At 39.3% G+C, this 23,214-nt stretch overlaps 1 protein-coding gene across 4 annotated transcripts; it reads right to left on the reverse strand.

Annotated features, from left to right (window-relative positions):
- Window positions 1-2,598: 2,598 nt before the first annotated feature.
- hmg20a (high mobility group 20A) lies at window positions 2,599-18,609 on the reverse strand. 4 transcript variants are annotated; one of them, XM_032544993.1, is made up of 9 exons: window positions 18,413-18,609; window positions 14,741-14,808; window positions 14,379-14,588; window positions 12,384-12,516; window positions 10,730-10,767; window positions 8,039-8,114; window positions 7,214-7,429; window positions 3,221-3,353; window positions 2,599-3,037 (listed from the first exon to the last, which is right to left on the reverse strand). In XM_032544993.1, exons 2-9 carry the CDS (start codon window positions 14,804-14,806, stop codon window positions 3,034-3,036), a joined length of 876 nt encoding a protein of 291 aa, XP_032400884.1. In that variant the 5' UTR covers window positions 14,807-14,808; window positions 18,413-18,609; the 3' UTR covers window positions 2,599-3,033. The 4 variants fall into 4 exon arrangements, with proteins under 4 accessions (XP_032400884.1, XP_032400892.1, XP_032400867.1 ...); XM_032545001.1 differs by lacking the exon at window positions 18,413-18,609 and adding an exon at window positions 16,404-16,464; XM_032544976.1 differs by lacking the exon at window positions 18,413-18,609 and adding an exon at window positions 15,507-15,596.
- Between the last annotated feature and the right edge of the window lie 4,605 nt (window positions 18,610-23,214).

The raw sequence follows: 23,214 nt of genomic DNA on the forward strand, positions 1-23,214 counted from the left end.
ATCTGGTATCTTATCTGACTTATCTTTTGCTGTAATGACAACTGGAGATTTTTTTAAGGGTATTTCTCTACATGTGTTATCTAGAGAGACTGATCTTTATTTTTTCTTGTAAAACAGCTCAAGTCAAATCAGATTGGATGGAGAGTGTCTGTGAGTGTAAATTTTTAGGTCTTGCTGCAATATCTCTATTGAATTTAGGTCTGGACTTTGACTGGACCACTTTAATAGATGAGTATGCTTTGGTCTCATCATTCCACTGTTAGAAAATAGTGCAATTTAATACTTGTTTTGGAGCAAACAAATTATTTGCAACAAAAATAAATAAAGACAACAACTGTGTATTTATCTCTATTTTATGTGTTCTAATACTAAAGAAACATGTTAATAAATTGATATTTCACAAAACCATTTATGCTATTAGATTAATGAGCTTTTAAATTTCACAAGTGCTGAGTTTGTAGTTTATTTTGGGCAGGCATTTATTGTATTATCATTTATCGCGATACGTTCATTTTCATGGTAAGCAGTGTGATTTATTCTTGTATCAATAGCTATAAAAAAATATCGAAAATATTATTAAATTCAATTAATGCGCTCAGTTTAGAGATGCACATCAAACGTCTTTATGCGGCCGATGTCATTAAGAAGCGTCTTGCACATTTACTGCAAAAACACAAAATCTTACCAAGTATTTTTGGCGTCGTTTTCAGTGCAAATATCTCAGTGCACTTGAAATAAGACAAAAGTAACGCGCAAGTACCTTTTCAGCACGATATGCGAGTTTATCATTCTGTAATGTTGGTGAAAAAGTTCTGGCTCCACTGGCAGATTATTACACTTACAACACGGGGAAAATGTTGTTATTGGTGAAATAATCCGCCAATTTAAGTTAGCTTCGTCTTCTTTCAAGTGCACTAAGATATTTGTGCCCTAGAAAGACCAAAAACAATTGGTGAGATTTTGTGGTTTTTGCAGAGACCGTTTTTCCAAAAGCGTTCTTTGTTCGTATTTATGGGGCTACGACTGCTGCGTCTGCCATACAGTTTACCGAAAAACGAAGCAATAAGTAGCTCTCACTGTCACTTTTCTCGCTATCACAATAGCGCCACAAAGTAATAGCGTGATAAAACTTTAGGTCAATATCGCCCACCCCTTCCTGCAAAGTGAAAGAATCTGGAAAAGCTTGCATCATGTGAATACTTTTGGGAGCATTCAAGCCCGTATTGTACAATACTAGCTTATTAGGTCAGCTGAGCAACGTCTGGAATCCATCAGCATGACACTGCATTTTGTACCGAGCAACACACACCTTGCGTGTTAAGGCTCTGCTGGATTGACAACACGCCCACTTTCAGAAGAGACTGATCCTGGGAATCTCCGGCCGCCGACTCCAAATCTTATTTGTGTTGTGGCAACGATTTGCTTCTCTGTCCACAAATAAGAAGCATTTAAATGCAGAGACGAGGGCGTTTTTCTAGGGCTTGTAAACAGACGACAGAATACTGTGAATGCACAAAAACATGCATTCACATGTCCTGTTATTTTATATATTAACTGCATAATACACCGGTGTACGAGATGACACCACAAGTCTTAAGTGGTTTATTTAAAGTCAGATGTCAAAGTCTTCTCCTGCGCAGAGATCAGCAATGTGCCACTTTCTCGTCCACACACACAGTCAGGGTGGCATTCATCGGCGGGTCGCCGTGAGCAGAAAGCACTTCTGCTGGAAATTAAACGGGTGTCGGCGAACGGGAATGCAATATTTAAAGCAAATCTGTTTATCCACATTAAAATTTATAGGCTTTAAGTCGGGAATATTTACTTAAATTTTTAAAGCTGAAGTATTTAGCAGATCCAACTGCGGCGTCTCTGCAGAGCTGCTTAACTGGCTGAATAAACTGGAAGTAAATAAGATTAGCTGCAAACCGAGCAGGTCGGCAAATTAGCGCCGATTAGCCACAGATGATTTATGGATATAGTGCAAATACTTTAAACCCCTAGAAACATGAGAAGTTTTTAAACCCTCTTAAGTTGATTGAACTTTTTTTTTCTTTCCATTTGTAGAATTTGGTTTGGAAAACTCTAAAACTTTGAGGCAAACTCTAAGTCGCAGTATTAGTGGTGTTTATCAGGTTGAAATTAAAAGTATAATTTTGTTGTTTGAGCTTTTAAATTCCTCGTTTCCTCAGTCAAAACCTGCACCATGGAATATGTAGTTCTGCCACAGCTTAACAGGAAGGTCCTGCTCCAGAACTACAAATCGCAAGAAGAAAAAACAATGAACGCAGACAGGAAATATAAAACAAAAAATACAGAACAAGCAAATGAAGACAAAGCATGTATAACCGTATAATCAGAATATACATTAAAATTGAAAATATAAGCATATTTCACACTTTTTGTACCTAAAATAAACTTTTTATCCAGAATTCTCTTGCTAGAAATAAATTTCTATCATTTTAGGGAAAAGAGCAAGAACGTTTTGACTATTTCCTGTATTTGTGTTAATTTTTTTTTTAAACAAAAGCAAATACATATATGTAGATGTTTACTTTTGTATTTCGGAGGTTGTCACAAAGCGGAAAGTTCAATTTCGAAAACATTTTTATTGAAAATACAAACACTTTTCACAATTGGAAAAACAAACAATGGCACAAGTTTTTTTTTTTCTTTTCTCCTCATTCTTCTTCTTCGACCGATTATACGAGAGTAACAGACATGTCAGGGATATTTCTCGGTAACGGATTAACACAAACACGGCATGTGTGATAGTGACGGGCCTGGTGAGGAGGCAGCTGCTAGACATGAATGGAGAGGATGGAAACATCAGAAAATGTCCGGTTCAAGAAGATCACTACCGCCCTACCAATCAGGCGTAAACTGTTGGGGACAAAATAAATTAATATGAGACGCTACCAGACAGTCACCAATGTGATCACAGCAGAATCTGGACTCAGCTGGGAGACGACAAGTTGATGAGACGTCTTGAAGACGAATCCCGGTCCATCAAATCAGCTGAACTCCGTCCGATTATCTGCTCCGAACAAAAGAAAAAAGGGTTTGGAATTGAGAGTGAGCGCCACCGATTCACCTCGATACCACCCGAACAAAAATCAGCGCATAGTTGTTTTGTCCATCGGGTAGAGAAAAATGTCAAAAAAAAAATCCATTCCCCAAAAAACAGTCAGGGAACACAAGTAGTGAAAGACGTTCCTACCTGTCCAGGCGGCTGACTACGTCTCTCACTGTGTTGATGAGACTCTCGTGCTCCTGGGGGCTGCTGACGATGACGGTGTGGAGCTTCTTCATGTAAGAGTCGATGGTGTCGAGGGTCGGGGTTTCTCCGCTGCCTACAGACAGGAAGCACGCGTCCTGAGTGTTCAGATTTGCATCGCGAGCGTTTTCGCACCTACTGAACGTCTTCACAACTGCTCCGACGTTTTCGCACGCTTTATTGAGATTCTCTACGACATAAACGAGGGTACGTAAAGGTTCGTTTCGCAGCGGGAGGAAAATGATTCGTGGCTTTTAAATTTTTTTTTTACAAATAAAACTCTGAAATCTGTGTGTTAGTTTTCACCCAACCTAAAGGGTTCAGTGACGAGTGGAAATGGATTCCATTTGTCGCAATTGTGTGACGAAAATGGAGTCCTTTTGTTCTCGGCCTCATGTCACCCGCCCCTTCCCGCGACTTTTCGTCCCCCTCCCCACACGAAACTATTGGGGCGATTGGTGAGAATTTTTGATTTTATCTGGAAAACAGCAAACAACTCAACTTCCAGAAGCCAATTTTTCAGCAGGATCGATAGGTTTTTTAGAGCGATTGTCCGAGGAACTACATACTTTTGGACCAAAACACTAAACTCCTAACGTCCAACGTAGCGGGCTAACGTCCCAAAGATGCTTTCTGGGTCGTTTTTTTTTTTTTTTTGCCTTACAATAACATGGAAAACAAAATGAGATGTTGCAGCGCATCGATCATTATTTCTTCCCACTCCGAACTCATAATAGTCGTCTCACTTTGCCATGATCACTGTGTTTACTACGTCGTAAACTCCACATTTGACAAAACACTGAAATAATCTGCCAGAGGAACAAGACATTTTGTCCGCGTTGCAAATTAAAGTACCTTGTTCTAACGACAGATATTTCTCTTACTTTTTCATTGATATCAAGGAGTAACTGACTTAAAACAAGCTCCAATATCTTGGTGAAAACTTACTAGTTTTGCCTTATTTCAAGTGTACTGAGATATTTAAAGTAGAAACTAGACAAAAAATATTTAAGATTTTGTGTTTTTGCAGTGGAGGGAACACAAAAAAAAAAAGAGTCAACTTAAAAAAAACAAAAAACCTTTCATTTTCATTCCATTTCATATTTTGTGTTGGTCTGTCACATAAAATCACAATAAAACAAATAATTGATTATGACAAAATGTGAAAAAGTTCGGCAAGACTCTGTGTCTCAAACAAGACAATAACTTTCCATTCCAGGCATTTATTACTTCCAGGCCGCGTGACTGCGGTGGCATTTTTGTGTGTGTGTGTGTGTGTGTGTGTTTGTGTTTGGGGGGAGGGGGTCTCAAGCCAATTTGCTTAAAATTTTTTCGCTGATCCTAAACGCTGCAGCTGAGTTGCAGTCGGGCACAAACACGCAGAGAATATAAAATCCTCTTCATCCCATAGAAAGCCCTTAATGAGCTAAACGATGTTATTGTTCCCCATAACCTCACAAGAGGAGATCATCCTCGGAGCGCGGGCTCACTCGCGCTTCTCTGGAATTTCTCGAGAAATTGAGGGAAGAGGCTTCACTTTTCAGCCTTATTCCAATCCAGTTTCAATTCTCTGTAAAAGATTCTCCGGCCTTCTGTCTTTTTTTTTGAAGGCTAAACTATCAGTGGAGTTTCTGACGTTTTGTGCTCTTTATTCCTCCTTAAAGCCGTTATACTTACTTCATAATTACTTTAAATTGTGCTTTTAATACGTAAAAGCACTCAATGTCTCCATTCTGCGTTTAAAGAAAAACGTACTAAAAAAGATACTTGCGTGATTTGTGAATGGAGAGGAATGAAAGCCAGTGAAGAAAAACAAAAATCACAGATGATACTCTTAAGAACTCTGAGGGGGGGGGGGGGGAGGCAATTCTCCTTTTAGTGGTCCTTATCCTCTTCCGTATTTACAGAACCGCCGGCAGTAAAAATCTTCTTATGAAAGCAAAAGCGTGCCTTACTTTTATAGGAAGATTTCCCAATAAAGTTTAAGGTATGCGGAGAACCCGTGGCTGAGTCGTAACCCCGGAAACATAAACTGCTGTAATTTAATTCGATATGAGTCTAACTACTGAAAAAAAAAAAAACAACTGAAAAAAAAAAACACAATCAAAGTGGGGAAAATAAAGCCAAACCTGTTCTTTTTAAACTAAGAAGCACACAAGGCTTCGTTCTACCTGCTTTAATTTACAACCTCTTCAACAGGAAGTGCAAAAAGAAAAAAACGCCCCCGAGGCACAACCTGAAGTTTTGTAATCATCTTTCATTATGGAGCTCTGATGCAATAATTTATGGGCCTATTATGTTTATTTCTGGTGTTTGCCGAGTCTGCAGGGCTGCTGTCAGGAGAGATTAAATGCGTGGGAAATAATGTCAACGTGAAATAAAGTTGCAAAGGACGACTCACAGCAGATTTTGCCTGAATATGCAACGTGACTAACATGCTTACAACTGTTTAAAAAACGGGTTTGGTACATGAGATGCAGCAGACTCATATATGTGGTAGATATGTTGTACCATGTTGAAGTTTGCTACATGACTTTGCTAAAAGATTCATTTCAGTTTTTTAACGTTTTGTCATGTTGGTCAAAATCTTTCTTGTATTTTGTTTCTTTGTAAAGTAGCTCAAAATCAGTGAGAGTATGAAGAGACTCTGAAAAATCTATTTTAAATTCTTGTCACTGGATTTGAGGCTGGATTTTGATTGGATGGTTGCAGGACGTGAACATGTGTAGCTCTGGCTGCATGTTTAGGGTTGATGTTGGTGAAACTCTGCAACGGTCCTTTGCAGCTTCTAACTGGTTTCCTCGCTGGATTATTTACCTCCATCCATCTTTCGATCAACACTGACCATAGTTGACCATCCAACTAAACAGCAATCATGTTTAATTTTCAAAATGTTTTGTTGGGCAAAATGCGCAGTGCTTCTTTTCTGCCACACACCATTTTGCACTTAGACCGTCATTTTAGACCGGGATGCCTTTCCAGGAGGAATCCCCTTTATGGCTTTAGGCAAATATTTTACTGAATTTCCAAATCATTTCTTTGAAAACTTGCTACGACACAAGAAGACGTTCCGGTACGCACTGTACGCTGCAAAAAATGTTAGGAAAAAAGCTAGCTAACTAGCTACCCAGGGTATATTAGCAGCTAGTAAGCGGTGACCTGAACCACCACGAGTGTCTGTGCGTGAGTCAAACAGACAGAACGTCCTGCGAGAATAAAAACTATATAAAATATAAAATATAAGGTTAAATACACCTGCCATGACCAAATGTAAGACATGTGATTAATGCATTTAAGACCAACAATTTTTTTTTTTTTTATGAATTTAAGAAACTTTAAGAATATACAGAAACCTTTTTCCTTAAATGTAAACTTTTATACCCTACCTTATGTTGGTCTGTAGCATAAATTACCTATAAAACACACTAGAAGCTTGTGGCTATAACCGGGTTTGTGCAGGTTTCACTAACTCAAATTAAAGACTTTTAAAGACCACTAAGAATGGAATTTAAGACCTATATAGCGTCAGAGGTGTACTAAAGAAAATCGAAAGTAAATCCTAAGGGCAAGTCAACTTTGCACATATCCATGATGGACATTAAAAAAACTAGCAAGCTTTACTGCTAGCTGCAACCACCTTGTGTCACAGAAGGAAATAAATATGTCTAATTGTGACTCAAAGTTTTGCCTGACAGAAATCTTCCATGAGGAAAAAAAATCTACAAAAAGAAAATAAATAATGTGGTCACGACAAAAATTAAGACCCGTGAATGACGTATTTAAGGCCAACATGCTTCTAAAAACTGAAATTAAGACATATTAAGACCTTAATCTTAAAATGTCTTTTTAAGGACATGCTGACACCCTGTACAACATGGCAAAATGCAAGAAGGTCAAAGACTCGTGAACACTTTTGCAGGGCACTGTGTCTCTCACCTGGCAGAGGCACCGTTGAGAAGCTGGAGGTTAGCGCCTGGCGCAGGGTTTCCAGGTGCTGGTGCAGGAGCCCGTTGCGTTCCCTCTCCTGCATCACGTCGCCCTCCAGCCGCTCCACCGCCCCGCGCATGCTCTCCACGTGCTTCTGCAGGGCCGCGTTGCGCTCCTCGTACTCCATGTTGGTCTTGCGCAGTTGCCGCATCTCGGCCTCTCGTGCTAACGGTGGGGGGGAAAAAAAAAAACACATTCACACACACATGCTCTTAAGTGTCAACTCTTGGCTTTATTTACTCTAAGGCACATGTGTCAAACTCAAGGCCCGGGGGCCAAATCTGGCCCGCTGTAGCTTTTTATGTGGCCCTCTATATTCCAAATAAGTCCTTCCAGTTTTTCACCAATCATCAAAATTCACACAAAATTAACAAATCTCTACATTTTTTTCTGCTTTTACTGTAAATTTTATTCAAATAGGTCAAAAACGTTGAGTTGACGTGACTGCTGCCTCAGCCTTACTGTATGTCAAGTTATAGTCTGTAATTGATACGGCGAGTAATAAAATTCCTTACCAACATTTCTAAATTGGCACCACAAAATCTGTAATTTTTATTGCAAAAAAGCACTAAAACAGTTACAAAATTTTGGAAGAACAGCTGTTTACTGATATTTTAACAGTTAAATTGGTTTTCTCAACACACTCAGGCACAACCGGCCCTTTAAGAACATTCAGATTTTTGATATGGCCCAAAATAAAAATGAAGTTTGACACTCCTGCTCTAAGGGTTCGTTCAGACACTTGAGTTGTCCTTCCGACTCCTTTATTTTTACCTTTGCTGTGGTTGAGAAACTCCTCCGTGAAGATTGGGATGTCAAACACGGTCCTGTCCTTTCCTTCCGCGTCTTTCTGTTTACAGCCAAAGACATTAGAGAGGGAGGGAGGAAGATTAGCCGAACTGCCAGACACAGTCATTTATCTTACTGGGCTCTGGGTGGGCTGGTAATCGATTTTCTATCTGGCCACAAGACGTACACTGCGATACAGTTTTTATGAAATGCGGGGATGGAAGTAATTTCATCATTTCTGCATCCGAGATAGAAAAGGCTGTGCAATAAATCTGCTCTAAAAACAGGCGCTGAAACAGAAGAATGCGATACAATAGAGCTTTCACTCCCTCCTTTTGTAACAACGCGCCATCCTTCTTCATCCCCCCCCCCCCCCAACATAATGACATTCATGCTGAATGCCCCTGCTGGTGCTAATCTGGAAGGAGCCGGGTGGGAGGAAGCGACACTATTCCCACGGCAACGCTCATCCCGTTTAAGTCACCTTGGCCACAACCTTCTAAGAGGTTCTGAAAGTAGCTACGGAGGGAGAAAAAAAAAAAGTCTCTTAATTACACGCTAAAGTTAATAAAAATGAACTGCACGGTAAGTGGAAGCTAAGCGTTTGGATCATAAACACGGCTCTAAGGAGGATTAACCCCCGGCTTCAGTCGTGCAACAATGAGCACTAAATGTTTGCAGCCAGAGGAAGGGCCAACGGTGCTCCCAGGCTCTCAGGGGGGAACACGGATTATGCAGCCTTGGAGTTGATCAATTAAACTAACAGTTCAATTTATACACTTAAAGTAGCATTTTGCGTCTTTGGTGTATGTTTTTTTCAAATAAAATTAAATAAACCCTTGTATTTTCTCGCCTTGTGTTTTGCCAAAAATGCAGGGTCACTGATGCAGCAGTCGGCGATCTTCCTCTAGAGGGACTCTCTCTTGTTTTGGAACTTGCAGCTGGAGGCGGTAGAACTTATTTTTGCCGTGCGGGCTTCTTAAATGCAACTGTGCGAACGTCTCTGGAGATGATCCAGAGTCTTGGGTATGCGCTCTTATTCACTCTTCTCTTCAGCTCAGCCTGCAAGTTTTCTAAAGGATTTAGTTCTGAGGACCAAGAAAAAAAGAGATGGCCCATTTCCCCCTTTTCTAGGCAGAAGTCTGAATCTGTTTTCTTGTTACAATTCAGCACGTCAATAAAATCTACTGACCAAACTTTGTGGAGGTTTTTGCTCTTTTGGAAGGATGAAGTATGAGGTTTTTTTTTTAAAAATAATCACTTCTATTGAAATATTAGGAGTTTCATGTGATTTCACTGGGGAGAGGCAGTTGATAATTGAGACCTTAAATATATGTAAGTCTGAAGGCTAGAAAGTCCAATTTCACAGCCAGTAACTTCTGATCTGGGTCAAACTTTAGAAAGGGCTTTCGGGGTCGGTGGCCCAGGGCGCCAAATGTTTTGGGGGAGGACGCCTTACACATTTAATTTTTTTTTTTTTTTTAAATAGATGCGTGTTCTGCTAAAAATGTACTTTATGTAAGAGTCATAGATCCATATAAGATGAACTGTAATAATACTTTTGGGATTTTTTCAACTATTACTACACATTGTGTCAAAAGAACCAAACCCTTTGAAAAACATGTTCACCTCCTTGCCTGAGGTGGCGCTGAACCAAGAACTACTGAAGGAAATGAGAAGAAAACCTCAGAAGAAGACAATGAGCGCTACTTCCTTCTTCACAAAATGTGAACAAAAATGGAGTAGCGTCAGAATTTAGTGGTTGTAGGATTTCTCTTTTGTCTTTGGTAAAAGACCAAAAGCCACTTCTCACACTAGCGCCAGAGTCGAGTGTTTGCTTTGGTTGGATTTACCCAGAATGCCCTACAGTAAAATCCACTTCCTGCATTCGGCGCAGTCACCCGTCCGCTTGCATTCAAACTGCACCAGAGTTCATTTCAACTGAACGAACGATGTGAATACAACCAGAAACTCCTGGATATTTCAGCTTCGGACATTTGTTTCCGAGGAGCTACAGCTACTTGAGCGTTGACTGAGTTTGCAGAAAGAGTCTTGAGTTGTGGAAAATCACTACAAACGATGGTACAGAACAGTCACTGTCCTATCGTTGTGAACGCGCTTTGGGAATTTTTGCAGCTTGTTCTTTGCACATTTACTACGGGCAGAACCTCTTTCCTGTGGGAGGAAACTACAGCATGAAAGATTTCCCAGGAGTTCTGCACTTGAGTTCTGATGAAGTATGAAATGTCCTGGCCAGAGAGATCTTGGTGAGTGAAATGGTTTCATCAATCCATTTGGTTTGAGTTCTCTTTCATAACCGCCTGCTGCTCCTTGAGGAAAGCATAAAGAAAAAGAAATTCACCCTCTTCGGCTAGATTTTCCACATCCCTGAAGTCATTCAGGAAGCCGAGTGTAAAATGATTTTAAGACTCATCTTTTTTTTTTTTGTCGTTAATGTTTTTGTGATCATTTCATCAAACGTCCAGCTCATTTTGTGGCCCAACTCACAAACCCCTTAGGTAAGAGCTTTTCACCCCATGACTTAATAGGGTTGTGTAACACATAAAACTCTTAAGTGAACTAGAAGAGGGTTTCTTCCCTTAATGAAATATGATAGTTAGCACTTATGAAGGGCAATTTTGAGCGTTTACCACCAGGCAGGAAAGACTTACTGACCTCATGAAGAGCCTCGCTGGCGACTTGGTGCCCAACATCTGGAGAGGAAGGAAAGAATAAATGAAGGGGACATCATCACGGATGAGTCAGATTTTCTGGGATTGCAGGCCTGTCATCAGCTCGTTACGAACTCAGGGAAATGAACGAAAACAGAGAGGTCAATAAAAATGTCGACACTTTATGTCAATCAGCTCAAATGAGGCAATCCTTCAAGCTCAGTGGAAATGGGATTTTTTTTTTCACCAAGCAGAGCTGTTTTTCCTCAACTCTTTTTTTTTGCAGGGGATGTAAAGTTTCAAGATAAACAGATGCAAAATATGGCCAAAAATGGCAAAAAGAAGGTCACTGAATCTTATGTTTAGCTGCTTTTCATATTGCAATCTACCTGACACACTGCTACCTTTACTTCTCCACTGACTGGACAAAATACACTTCTAGCATTTGTAGTTCTGATTTGATTTACAGTGGGTGAAATAAACTATTTTTATATCGTAAATATACTCCTAATACTATTTCTTCCAATACGTTTTCCCCTACTTCTTTTCACATTATTACACACAACTTCATTTCTGAACTCATTTGTTTTGGTTTCTTTCTGCAGTGATTACTTCACTGCAAAAACACAAAATCTTCACAAACGTTTCTAGCACAAAAATCTTAGTACGCTTGACTAAGTTAAAAGTAGCTTTTCAGCAAGATAAAGTATAATTATCGAATATAGATTTTTTTTTTTTTTTTTACATATTATAGGACATTTTTTCTGTTCTAGGTGAAAAAGTCTGCCAATGGAAATAGGACTTTTTGTATTTATATTCAAGAATTTTCGACTTAAAACTGTATTAACTTAAAATTTTTGTTTTGTAAAATGAAATATATTCCTTTTTTATTTATTTTTTACTTAAAACTGCCGATTTCATGTGAAGCGTCTCTGAGAATCCTTGGAGGGTTGAAACCGTGCTATATGCAGGTCTGTTGTCATTTCATTTCATCAAACACAATTATTTATCTTGCCAAAAAGTTACTTTTAAATTAGTTTTGTCTCATTTCACGTGTACTAAAATATGTGCATTAGAACCTAGAAGAAAAACATTTTTGGTAAGATTTTTGTTTTTGCAGTGTTGGGTTGTTACAAACACCTGCTCAACATTTCGTGTCACTAGCACCTTCAGAAATATGTTTACTATGAGAAATTGTGAAGTGTTGAATACTTATTCTAATTAAAAAAGGAGAAAAGTGCAAAGACGATTTTCAGGGGAAAAAGTTGCAGCATTTCTCTTTTTAAATTTCCCTGACTTTCTTTCAACCACACAGGCGTCTGCAAAAGTTGCCCATACAGATTGAACTTATTGCAACCCAAAGCTCCAGTTGATCGCTTGGCGATTTGATGTCTTGGTAAAAGGACTCGGAAAGGTCACGCAAAAAAGAGAAACCACCCATTCCTGACTGCTTCCTCCTCCACTTACCCTCATTACACATTCAACTTCCTGTGAGTCACCCTGTCTGGAAAGGACTCCACAGCCAACAATGACTGGTTTATCCAAACATCTTCAGACACAGGAAGTGTCTCACTAAAACACTTTTCTAACAGGAAGTCCCTTCTTCCTCCTCCCCCGAAAAAAAGGGAAAGGCAGCCGGCCGCCTGACCGTGTCTCACCTCCCCGGTGCCTCTTGCCCTTCTGCTTCTCCTGGACCTTCCTGGTGAAATGCTTGTAGGCCTCGGTCTTCTGGTACTTCTCCAGCTCTCGCATGTAGCGCTCCTTATCTCGCTCCGCTTCGTCCAAATATCGCTGCGGAGGGAAGGCGGCACACGTTCAAAAGTCCATGCATCCGTTTCAAAAGTGCTAGTTTTTATTATTAGTAGAAAATAGAGTGATTACAAGAAGAACAACACAAAAAAAAACAGCTAGAGATTTTTCTAACAAAAAGTCACCAAACCAAACCAGGTTGGAGATTGGCAGAATTACAGGCCGACCTCCGACCTTCCATTCATCAGCAAGATTATTGAAAAAGATGTTTCAATAGTTAAATAGTTTCTTAACAACGATCAATGGAGACCACCCTAGTCAAAGTGATCAATGATATCCATATAAAGACAGACTGTGGAAGAACCACAGTGTTGGTTCTGTTGGACCTCAGTGAAGCTTTTGACATTGTTGACCAAGACATGTTACTGGAACGCCTGGAGAGTTGGGTCAGACTCTCCGGTCCAGTGCTTAACTGGTTCGAATCTTTCGTAAAGAACAGGGACTTCCTAGTTTCAGTAGTCAATTTCTTATTAGAAGTCACATGACATGTGGGGTACCCCAAGGTTCAATCATAGGACCCCTCTTATTTTCTACATGCTCCCACTAGCTCAGGCTATAACAGGAAATAATATTAGCTACCATAACTATGTGGATGATACACAGCTCTACATTACGATGTCACCAGGTGACTATCAACCCATCCAGTCACTGAACAGATAAATGTGTGGATGTGCCAAAACTTTCTCCACCTGAGCAGAAACAAAACTGAAGTTATTATTTTTGGACCTAAAGAGGAACGATGTAGAGTCGACATACAGCTTCAGTTATTGCAGCTGGAAACTAGAGATCAGGCACAAAATCTGGGAGTAGTGATGGACTCTGACCTGAACCTCCAGAGCCACATGAAGACAGTTACAAAGTCGGCCTTCTATCACCTGAAGAACATCTCCAGGATTAAAGGACTAATGTCTCAGCCAGATCTAGAGAAACTCATCCATGCGTTCATCTTTAGTCACGTTGATTACTGCAACAGTGTCTCCACAGATCTGCCTAAAAAGATCAGCTCCGATCCACAAGACTGCTGCTCTTGTTCTGACTAAAACCAGGAAGACGGAGCACATAACTCCAGTTCTACAGTCCCTACACTGGCTCCCTGTAGGTCAGAGAACAGACTTTAAAATACTCTTAGTTTATAAATCACTGAACAGCTCAGCACCAAAACACACTACAGATCTGCTGTTGTATCAACCTTCCAGACTTCTCTGGTCTTCTGGTTCTGCTTTGCATCCCCAGAACCAGAACCAAACAAGGAGAAGCAGCATTCAGCTTCTATGCACCACAAATCTGGAACAAACTTCCAGAAAACTGCAAAGACTACTTTTAGAGTTGCTTTTGACTAGCAGCCAGTGGAACATTGATCAACATATTCAATGTGTATTTACTTGTTTTTGATGATGAGATTTGACAAAATAATGTTTATTGCTTGTTTCATATTTGGTTACTGTGTTATGTTTTTGTTGTGTGAATCACTTTTAACTCCATTGTTGATGAAATGTGCTACGTAAATAAACTTGACTTTAAAAGATAAAGGGCTGTCATTAGATAGGGTTAGGGTTACTGTCTTGTAGACAATCTGTGCAGGTATTCCATAAAGAAACAAAATATCTATGTTGGAGGGTTTAAAGAGTGACATGTTTCAGACAAAAATTTAACATTTAGTAGTTTGGCTTAGAACAAGAGTTTTCCACGCTCTTTCGTTCCTGCTTGTCGATTCTGACGCCGTCCCGTTTTGAGCGCCGCCGCCGCAGCGACAGGAAGCCAACACAAACACCACCTTCCAGACATGTCTCTTCACGGTTGCGCGCCCAAGAGCCGAGCGCTGTCTGGCAACCTCTCATCCTGACCTGCTTCTCCTCCGGGGGCAGCTTGCTCCACTCATTGCCCAGCATCCTGGTGATCTCTGGGAAGGGCACGTCCGGACGCTCCGCCCGCAGCTGCTCCCGCCTGTCGTTCATGAAGCGAACGTAGCCCGTCAGGGGAGCTTTGGGCGCGTTGCTGTCCTTCATTGGCTTCTTCCTCTTCCTCCCTTTGGTCCAGCTGCCACGTTGAGGTTTCTGCGGGAACAGCACAAGTTGAGAAACGACAGGGGAAGGCGCCAGGTAGCAGCTTTGGTGGGACTTTCCTGCCGTCCGTGGAAAAAAATAAAGAGAGAGGAAAGGAAAAAAAAGTGAAAAAATGTGTCATTTGATATTTGTTAGCCTCTTACCTCGTCTCCATTTCTCTGGCTGTTGTTGTCAGCGTTGCCTGCAGGAGAGCCTGTCTGCTCATCCATCACTTTCAATGAAAGCAAGGGAGAAAAAAAAAAAAAACAGGAAATCTGAAACTTAATATCTGTAAATTTAATATGCATTTACATAAGATCCAAAAAGGTCAGTGATTAACTAAGGTAGGGTTTTATCTGAAGCAGCCAGCCGGCTAAAAATGGGTCGAGCTTTTTTTTTTTCTTCCTCAAACTCATTGGAGGCAGTGAACAGCAATGCCAGGAAATAGACTGCTCCTTTTTGCAGCTGGATCTACTTTTCATCCAAACTCCTCCCAGCCTTGGCTCCAAGCTCTCCTCCTGGCTGGCCATGTTTCCTCTAATAGAAATGTCTTGCCGCTATCAATCATTAATGAGAAAGTGACGGGGAACGAAAACGCCGTTCACTGGAAATGCTAGAGAAGTTGTATTTCAAATGGGCAGAGGGATTGTACCGCCTGAAACGTTAACATGCTAACGTTTCATTCGTACGGCAACCAACGTTAGAATTTATGTGTGTGTAACCAGGTGGAAAATGTTGTTGTGGCATTTAGACATAACTAGTGTGAATTGACAAGCTGAACCAATCAAAACTGGTTCAATTCTTCAGAGACTTTTTAAGCATTTTTGGTTTTAGCTCATCAATGGCGGTTCTAGACCAATTTGACCAGAGCGGCCAAGTTAGGGTCAGCGTTTTTTTTTTGTTTAAATACAAAATATAAAATGGACATACATTTTGTGAGTGGTGTGGTCTCAGGACTCAGGTCTTCTGATTCTGGTCTACTTTGCATTCCCAGAACCAGAACCAAAGATGGAGATTCAGTTTTTATGCTCCACAAATCTGAAACATAAAGGAACTCAGAAATACTCAGTTTCTATAAATCAAGACTTAGAACCTCACCTGTTTAGTGTTGCCTTTGATTCCTAGTAACTGGAACATTGTTCAATATAATGGACATATATTTTCTTGATTATTTTTACGATGGGATTTGATAAAACGTAATGTTTATTGCTTGTTTCATAAATGGTAGCCGCAGGGTTTCCCACAGCGTATTATAAGCCTGGCGGGCCACCAGGCTTTACTTGTGCCCCCACCAGGTTTGTTTATTTATTTTAGTTGTTTTAAATTATTGCCTTTTTTAAAGACTTTATATTTGGTGTTTAGGTATTCATCTTCCAGTCTTCCAATAATGCATAACTATCAAGTGATATTTTAAAATTTCCTGTCATTCTTAAACATTTTTTAACTCAAAAACATGGCGGTGGGCTGGATGACTGCCCTAGCACCAGGCTTAGCAAGTTTTTCTGGGGGAAACCCCCGAGCAGCTTTATCATGTTTTTGTGGCATAAAGTACTTTTAACTGCTTTGCTGCAAATAAACTTGACAGTTGTTCAGAACAAAAGATTGGAAAACAAAAAAAGGGCAATATTTCATGATTTAATATATCAAAACTGAGATGTCAATGTCAATGTCAAAACGAGTGAAGCCAAAAGTGCACCAGCTTAATTTTTGAATTCACTGTTAAAGTAAAACTGTGAAGGCAGGAATTAGTTGTTGTTTCTATGTCAGGGCATATTGTAAAACAACTAATTAAATAATATGTCTTCAGAACGGGAGCAAAAGCTCCCCCAGATTTACAGGGGGACTGGCCCCTGTTGGCCCCTGTCTAGGACTGCCCACGCAGTTCTTACAGGTCGGGCTGAAAGACGCCAGAGCTTAGCTGTGAGGAAACATATTAAAGGCAAATAGGAACACATAAAATACGAGCACCCCCCCCAACGAATGAACTCTCCAGACATCACTTAATAAATGTGCAGCACTGCCCTCTGCTGGGGCTCAACCTATATATATTCATTCAAAGAGTACAAGCTTGATGCTATTTTAGGACTAGAGTAAAGCAGGGTTTGTTATCACACCGTTTACTCAAGTAAAAGATTCAAGAGTCAAGGTAAATATCTCTGTCATTTTAGAAATTGACTGACCAACCCCTTGGGTTGTCTCTACAGTAATCAATGAGATTTCAGTAACAAAAGATTAGCTTAGAAATCACCAACTAATGCATTTAGAAACACTAATTTAAATCAGCAACCAATTCTGTTAAATGTCTATCATTGTGTATGTAAGCAGAGAAACTAATTTAGGTTTTATTAAAGAAAAAAGAAACGGAGGACTGAGGACCAGGACAGCTACCAAATGTCTAAATATTTAATATGAAATGTCATATTAAAGCTGTTATTAAATACAAAGAGAAAATGAGTTGACTTTTGATACAAAATTAAATAGAACATAATCAAATTAATAATATCCATTCATATTGCTAAACTTTTCTTACTTTCTAATATTTGTGAGCGCAAAGAAACCCCAAAAGACACAGCAACATATTTAAAATTTGAGTTTAAAACATTATACAAACATGCTTATAATACTCCTCTTGTTCAAACAGTATGAGTTATCTCCGCGTATTGTAAAATGGCCATATGCAAGAAAAGGTACTGCTAACTGAATCAATGAGAAAGTAATAAAGCACACAAGGTCAATAAAACTTAAATTATGTTACAACAGCTTGGCTCCCACATAATAGTACAATAAATGCTTACATAATTATTATTTTTGTGTCATAGTGGTATAGCAATACTTTACATAAAAAACTGATAAATAAAGAAACAAAATTCCGTAGGAGAGAATACCTCTATTACTAGAGAGAGAGAAGTTATATAGTCAGATTTTACTATATAAAAAGACGCAATACACATTATTGACGTATTCCACATTAAAATAAAATTTAAAAAATTAAAGGAATTTATATGCAGAAAACTGAACGGGGTTTATCCGTTTTTAAAGTAATGCTTCGTTTTAAATAGTCAGCTTAGCTTAAATAAATGGTCAACTATCTTAACGTTACATCAATTCATCATTTCTAGATTCCTTTAGTACTGCTTACATGTTTAAGTTAAAAAAAAAATGCTAATAAATATCTGTGAATATCTTATTAAACCACCATCTGTCTAAATACATATTGTGAACAACATAAAAAAAAAAAATTAAAAAAAAGCCTTAAATATATTTTTAGACGGACGTCTTAGAAAAGTTTCACCTGTACAGAGAGAATCATTTACCTGTTTAACTTTGGGTTCGCTTCTGAAAGCTAGCGCTAACAGTAACGTATTACAATATTAACAATATGTGTTCAAAGGCACGTTTACCAGCCCCAGTTTGCGATGCTCACCACTAACAATACCCGAGGCTGTGGGACAAACAATTAAATTATAGAACCAACAGCAGTTAGTGGTTAGCATCACCTGCAGTCCATAATGCTAACGTCCTAGCAGCTAGCTATCACCACATTTAACAGATTTAATGACTAAAGCATACATTTTTACTTAACAGTATTATGTATGCCGACAACGACTTTCGCGAGGTACCAGTCATTCACTTTGATTTAACCTTAGCAAGAGTAAGAACAAACCCAACTGCTGAGCTGGCAGCTAACTGTGCACCTAGCTAGCATTAGCGCTCAGTTAGCAACGAACACACGAGAAGAGGAATCATCGCTTTTACTTTCTCCTAACAGCGTTGTTAATCATACCGAACGACATTATTTTCATACATACAGTGATATCCATGCATTAAAGACCGACCTTAGTGAAAGGGATTCGTTGCTGTAGCAGGCAAATTTCCCAACCAAAACAATACAACAGCTACGCCATAGAAACCCAATAAATAGAACAGCTATACATTCATGTCTGGATGCATCCAGCTAATCCTATCTGTTAGATGAAATACTGAGCAACTTTATTACCTCACTTTAAACTACAACAGATAAGAGACGTACATTAGTTAAGCAACATAAAACAACGAGAGTCTTACAAACAGTATAATTTGCTAAAGGCAGATGCACATTTCTATATATTCTAGTTCTTTGGCTGGTCTTTGGGTTTCTTTTTCATCGTGGATGTATTGCCAAGATCGCCGTCCAGGTTTCTTCCTCTGCTGCCCTCTGGTGTCCACTGCCTTTCATTGCGTTTATTTACATATTGCCACGTTTACAGCCGCAAACTTTAATGTGTACTGTGATTTTGTGAAAATGATAAATGTTTGACACATGGAGACGTCTGAAATATTAACCCATTCTATTCAAAACAGGCTGAGCTCGGTCATGGAGCAATATTTAAAAGTCTCTATGTGAACAGATATCTCATAATGAGATGTTCAAAACTTGAATTATCGATTTAGAATCTGCTCTAAATGTCTCCCCAACTTTCTCCCTGACACTTCCTGGTGCGTTCCTTGGTCTTCATAATGCTGTTTGCTCAATAACCTGTATGAAGTTTGTGGTTGTAATGTGACGAAATGTGAAAAAGAGCAAATTATCCAAACAGACAGTCAACACGTATCTCAAACGCTTTCTGGGATTAAGTGTCAGGGAAAGACTAACACTCTAATTTGAAATTAGAGTGTTAGTCTCTAATTTCTAAGGGGAGGGGGGGGATAAGTTAGCACCTGCATCCTAATTGAATCTTTGATTGTAGTCTCATACAAATTATCCCGCGCTAATCCAGCAAAGTTCCCAGGCTCATTATACACAGGTTGGCCACATCAAGCTGCCTCTTGGAGATTAGCTAATAAAGTCACAAACCAAAGAGAAGCACGTTGCTTTAACAGATAGAAGAAGATCCAATCAGTGGCTGGAGAAATTAAATATCTAATTCCACAAGTAACCAATGATGTTCAACTATTCCTGAACTTCTAGTCAGACGTTTACATAAGACGAGATGATGGTAGAGACGGTGGTAGGAGTTTGGGGGATTTTCTAGGATAAACCTTTTTTTTTTTTCCAAAAGGTGAACTGTGACTACAACACACATCTCCAATAGACTTAAAAATAGAACAAGAGTTGGATGGATGCAGAGCAGAAATTCACTTGTTGCAGCAGCACACTAAGAAAGTATACCCCATTGGATGTAAAAGTTTTAATATAAGAACGATGCCAAACTCACTGAAAAACAGGTATTAGAATGGTTTTTAGAATGGATAAGGCTACTAGACGGGCTGGGACTGTGCTTAAAAGCTTCAACTATGCCAAGAAACTAGCTAATAGAAAACCCCCCCGAAAAAAAAAAACAATTCCAGCAGCATAAGTTATTGCTTTCTAGTGAATATTTATCCAACAGCTATATTTTAGCCTTCATGTCCAGTTTTAACAAGGTTAAAACTGGACATGGAGAAAAATTCACAATAAACATTACAATTTATTATCTCACCAAAGCGACAAAAAACAGCTTAAATGCAGCATCAGAACGAATGTAAAGATGAACAGTGTCTTGAGACGTCACCTTTGGCTTTTCTGCAGCTCGTCTTTGTTCGTTTAGATCTTTCACTGAGCTGCATTTTTGTTTCTCAACTGAAACGAAAACCAATTAAATCTGCAGGTACACAACTTGAACACAGAAGAAAAGGTATCTGCTTGAAATATGGCAATTATCTGCTAGCAGAAATTTTATTTTCCAGTATTTAAACTTTTTATTTTTAGCAACAGTCATTAAATAACAAGAAGCGTCACTGCAGCGTGGAGTCGTGTTAGGCACTAATTGGGTGACGTGGATCAGAGCCGTGATGCAGACCAACTGTTCAGCTCCCAGAAGCAGCGTCTCTGCCTCTGTTTTTTTTTTTTTTTTTTTTTACTTTCATCCCCCTCTCCCCCTTATTTTAAATAAAGACTCAATAATCCATAGTTGTTGAAACAACCCCCCTAATACACAAACTGACAGCCACCTGCTACTGCTGGAGAAGCTGCTTGCAAATAAAAGGTCTTAAAGCTGCAAAGTGGCAAAACTCTGACACACACTTTCTCACTTCCTCACTCATCAGGACGCCGAGTGGTGAGGTGTGAAGTTACAGCAGATTAGTCCAATTAGGAAGCCTAAAATATATATATAATCTGTCTAACAATTGTTCACCGTAAGTTGTAGAAACGACTGTTTTGAAAGTGATTAAGCCCCGCATTTTATGGTATATATACAATATATATATATATACATGTATTATATGTAGGCGGATAGAGCGACATAATACATTTATGTTAAGTCGTAGGAGATCACTGCATGATTTTCAAACGTTTTTACCAATAAGAATTGAAGTACAGCTTGCGTTGCTAGCCTGAATTTGAACTTTTTGGTCTTTAAAAATGTTTTTTATTGATTTTTATTTTTTATTTGCATGGGAACAAGTGTTAAGTTTAATCAAAAAGCAGAACACTACGACATTTAGAGCCTTAGTTAATTTGCAATGCACATCCCCAGATGTGCCTTTAGCAACATAAAACAAGTTAAAAGATAAATTAAAACAACATATCAAGATGAAATGCCATGCATGCCATGAATCCTAAAGTCGACTTAAAATAGAACACAATGAAACATGGTGAGACATGGTGGTGGCAACATCATGCTGTGGGGATGCTACTCTTCAACAGAGACGGATAAGCTGGGCAGAGTTGATGGTCGGAGCTAAAATACCAACCCTGAGAATACAGCCAGAGCTACAAAGGAATGGCTCAGATCATACTATGTTTGTGTCGGAACAATCAAAGTTTCAAATGAGAATCTGTGGGCAAGACTTGAAAATCGCTTTTTGCAGACGTTCTCAATAAACAGTTGTAATAGTATTCCTGAGGCAGGATTTAATTTGTAAACAACACACAAAGACATATATTCTCCTTCTTCCACCACACTATTTATATGATAAGTTGTCTTAATTTATCATATAAACACCTACAATATCTATAACAGCTTCTTACTAAAGGCAAAAAACGTAAATCACAATACTTATTTGGCCTGTAAGCTGAGGAGTATGAGATCCGCGGCTCAGGTGGAGGAGCAGGTTGCTCATTAATTAGGAGGTTAAAAGTCCAGGGCTGCAGCCTCCCTGGGCCAGGGAACCTCTGCCTCGGCGCTGACGGCGTGTAACTCTGGGCTGTGCACGAGCATTTGATAAAATAACATAAAGATGATAATAAGTAGAGCATTTAGATCCTTGATGTTTATTGAAAATGTATATAAAATCAATTGCAACGAGGAGCAGGAGACTCGGGGGGAGGGGGGGGCTCTCCTACTGACAGAAAACCTCCAGACACATAAATGGAGTCATAACTCGAATATGAATGCACATAACTTGAGAAATAAACGTAATACTATCGTCTCTTCTGGGGGAATTTATCGGCTTCTCTCTGCAACCAGCTTGTTGTTTACGTTTTGGTGTCAGTGAAAAGGAAATTGCAGTTCTTTATGCTCCCTAAAGTAGAAATTTGATAAAAATGTGTTTGTTTTTTTGTAAAAAAAAAAAAAAAAAAATGAGAGAGAAAGAAAAAGTGTTAGATTTATTAGCATACTTGGTAAAATGTGCAACAATATAATTTTTTTTTATTACTGTGGCAAAATCTCTCACTAAATTTAGAAAATCATGCCCAAGTTAACATTTATTGGGTAGTCAGTCAGACTGTCTGTTCAAGTAACAAGTCTGGAGATTTGTGTGTTTTTCATGATTTGAAATGCTTCACATTAGCCAAAATTTGTTTTCTGGTGGGACAGGGAACGGCGTAAAAACCTTCAGTCACCCAATCGACTGACTTGGCAAACAATAGGTGGGGGAGGGGTCCTCATACAACCGGAAAAAAGATGATGTTCAGATGCTTTTTCTGACCTCTTACGAAAAGGACTATAAATCATTGGAAAGGTATCAAGGTAAAATGTGAGCATTTTTACAGCTATCGCTATTTCAAGCCTTGATACAGGTAATTTGCCCATGTCTAATGAGGTAATAAAATGTAAATGTGTTTGTCTTTGAGCTCCATTGAACAGCAGTGCAAGCCACTAAGTGCTTTTCACACATCCTTTGTACTTTTCTGCCCCGCGGGCCGGCCACATAGGCATTAGCATTAGCATTAGCTTGATCTGTGGCGTGTTTGACAGCCGATGTTCCACTTTACTGGGCAGTTAAAACGTGGCTTTGAACTTTGTTGAAGGTCACACAGTATTTCCAAAAGCTCCTTAGAGACTTCCTCTGATTTTGCTGCCCAAAACAAACACTGAAACGACGTAAGGACGGCGGTATCCTCTTGTTGTGGCGCAGCAAGCTAATAAGGCATAAGTAGCTAATCAGAGCAGTTAAAAGGGAATTACACTGATAATCCCAATGGGTTTGGGGACATTACCCTCAGTGTGAGAATACAGCGTGAAGTTTTCTCAGAAGCCGTGACACACTAGAATGCATGTGCATCAAATGGGATTCCTTGCCAATCAAACACTCCAACAGCAGATGATCTCAGTGATTAGCGTTATCGCCGCCCACCGAAATCACCTGCCAAAAGGCTATAAAATGCAGCACATGTAATCATGACCGCCAATCACGAATCGCATGGCTATATTATCTCAGAGCATATCATTAC

The sequence above is a fragment of the Xiphophorus hellerii genome, chromosome 2, assembly GCF_003331165.1.
Source record: "Xiphophorus hellerii strain 12219 chromosome 2, Xiphophorus_hellerii-4.1, whole genome shotgun sequence".
Taxonomy (NCBI): Eukaryota; Metazoa; Chordata; class Actinopteri; order Cyprinodontiformes; family Poeciliidae; genus Xiphophorus; species Xiphophorus hellerii.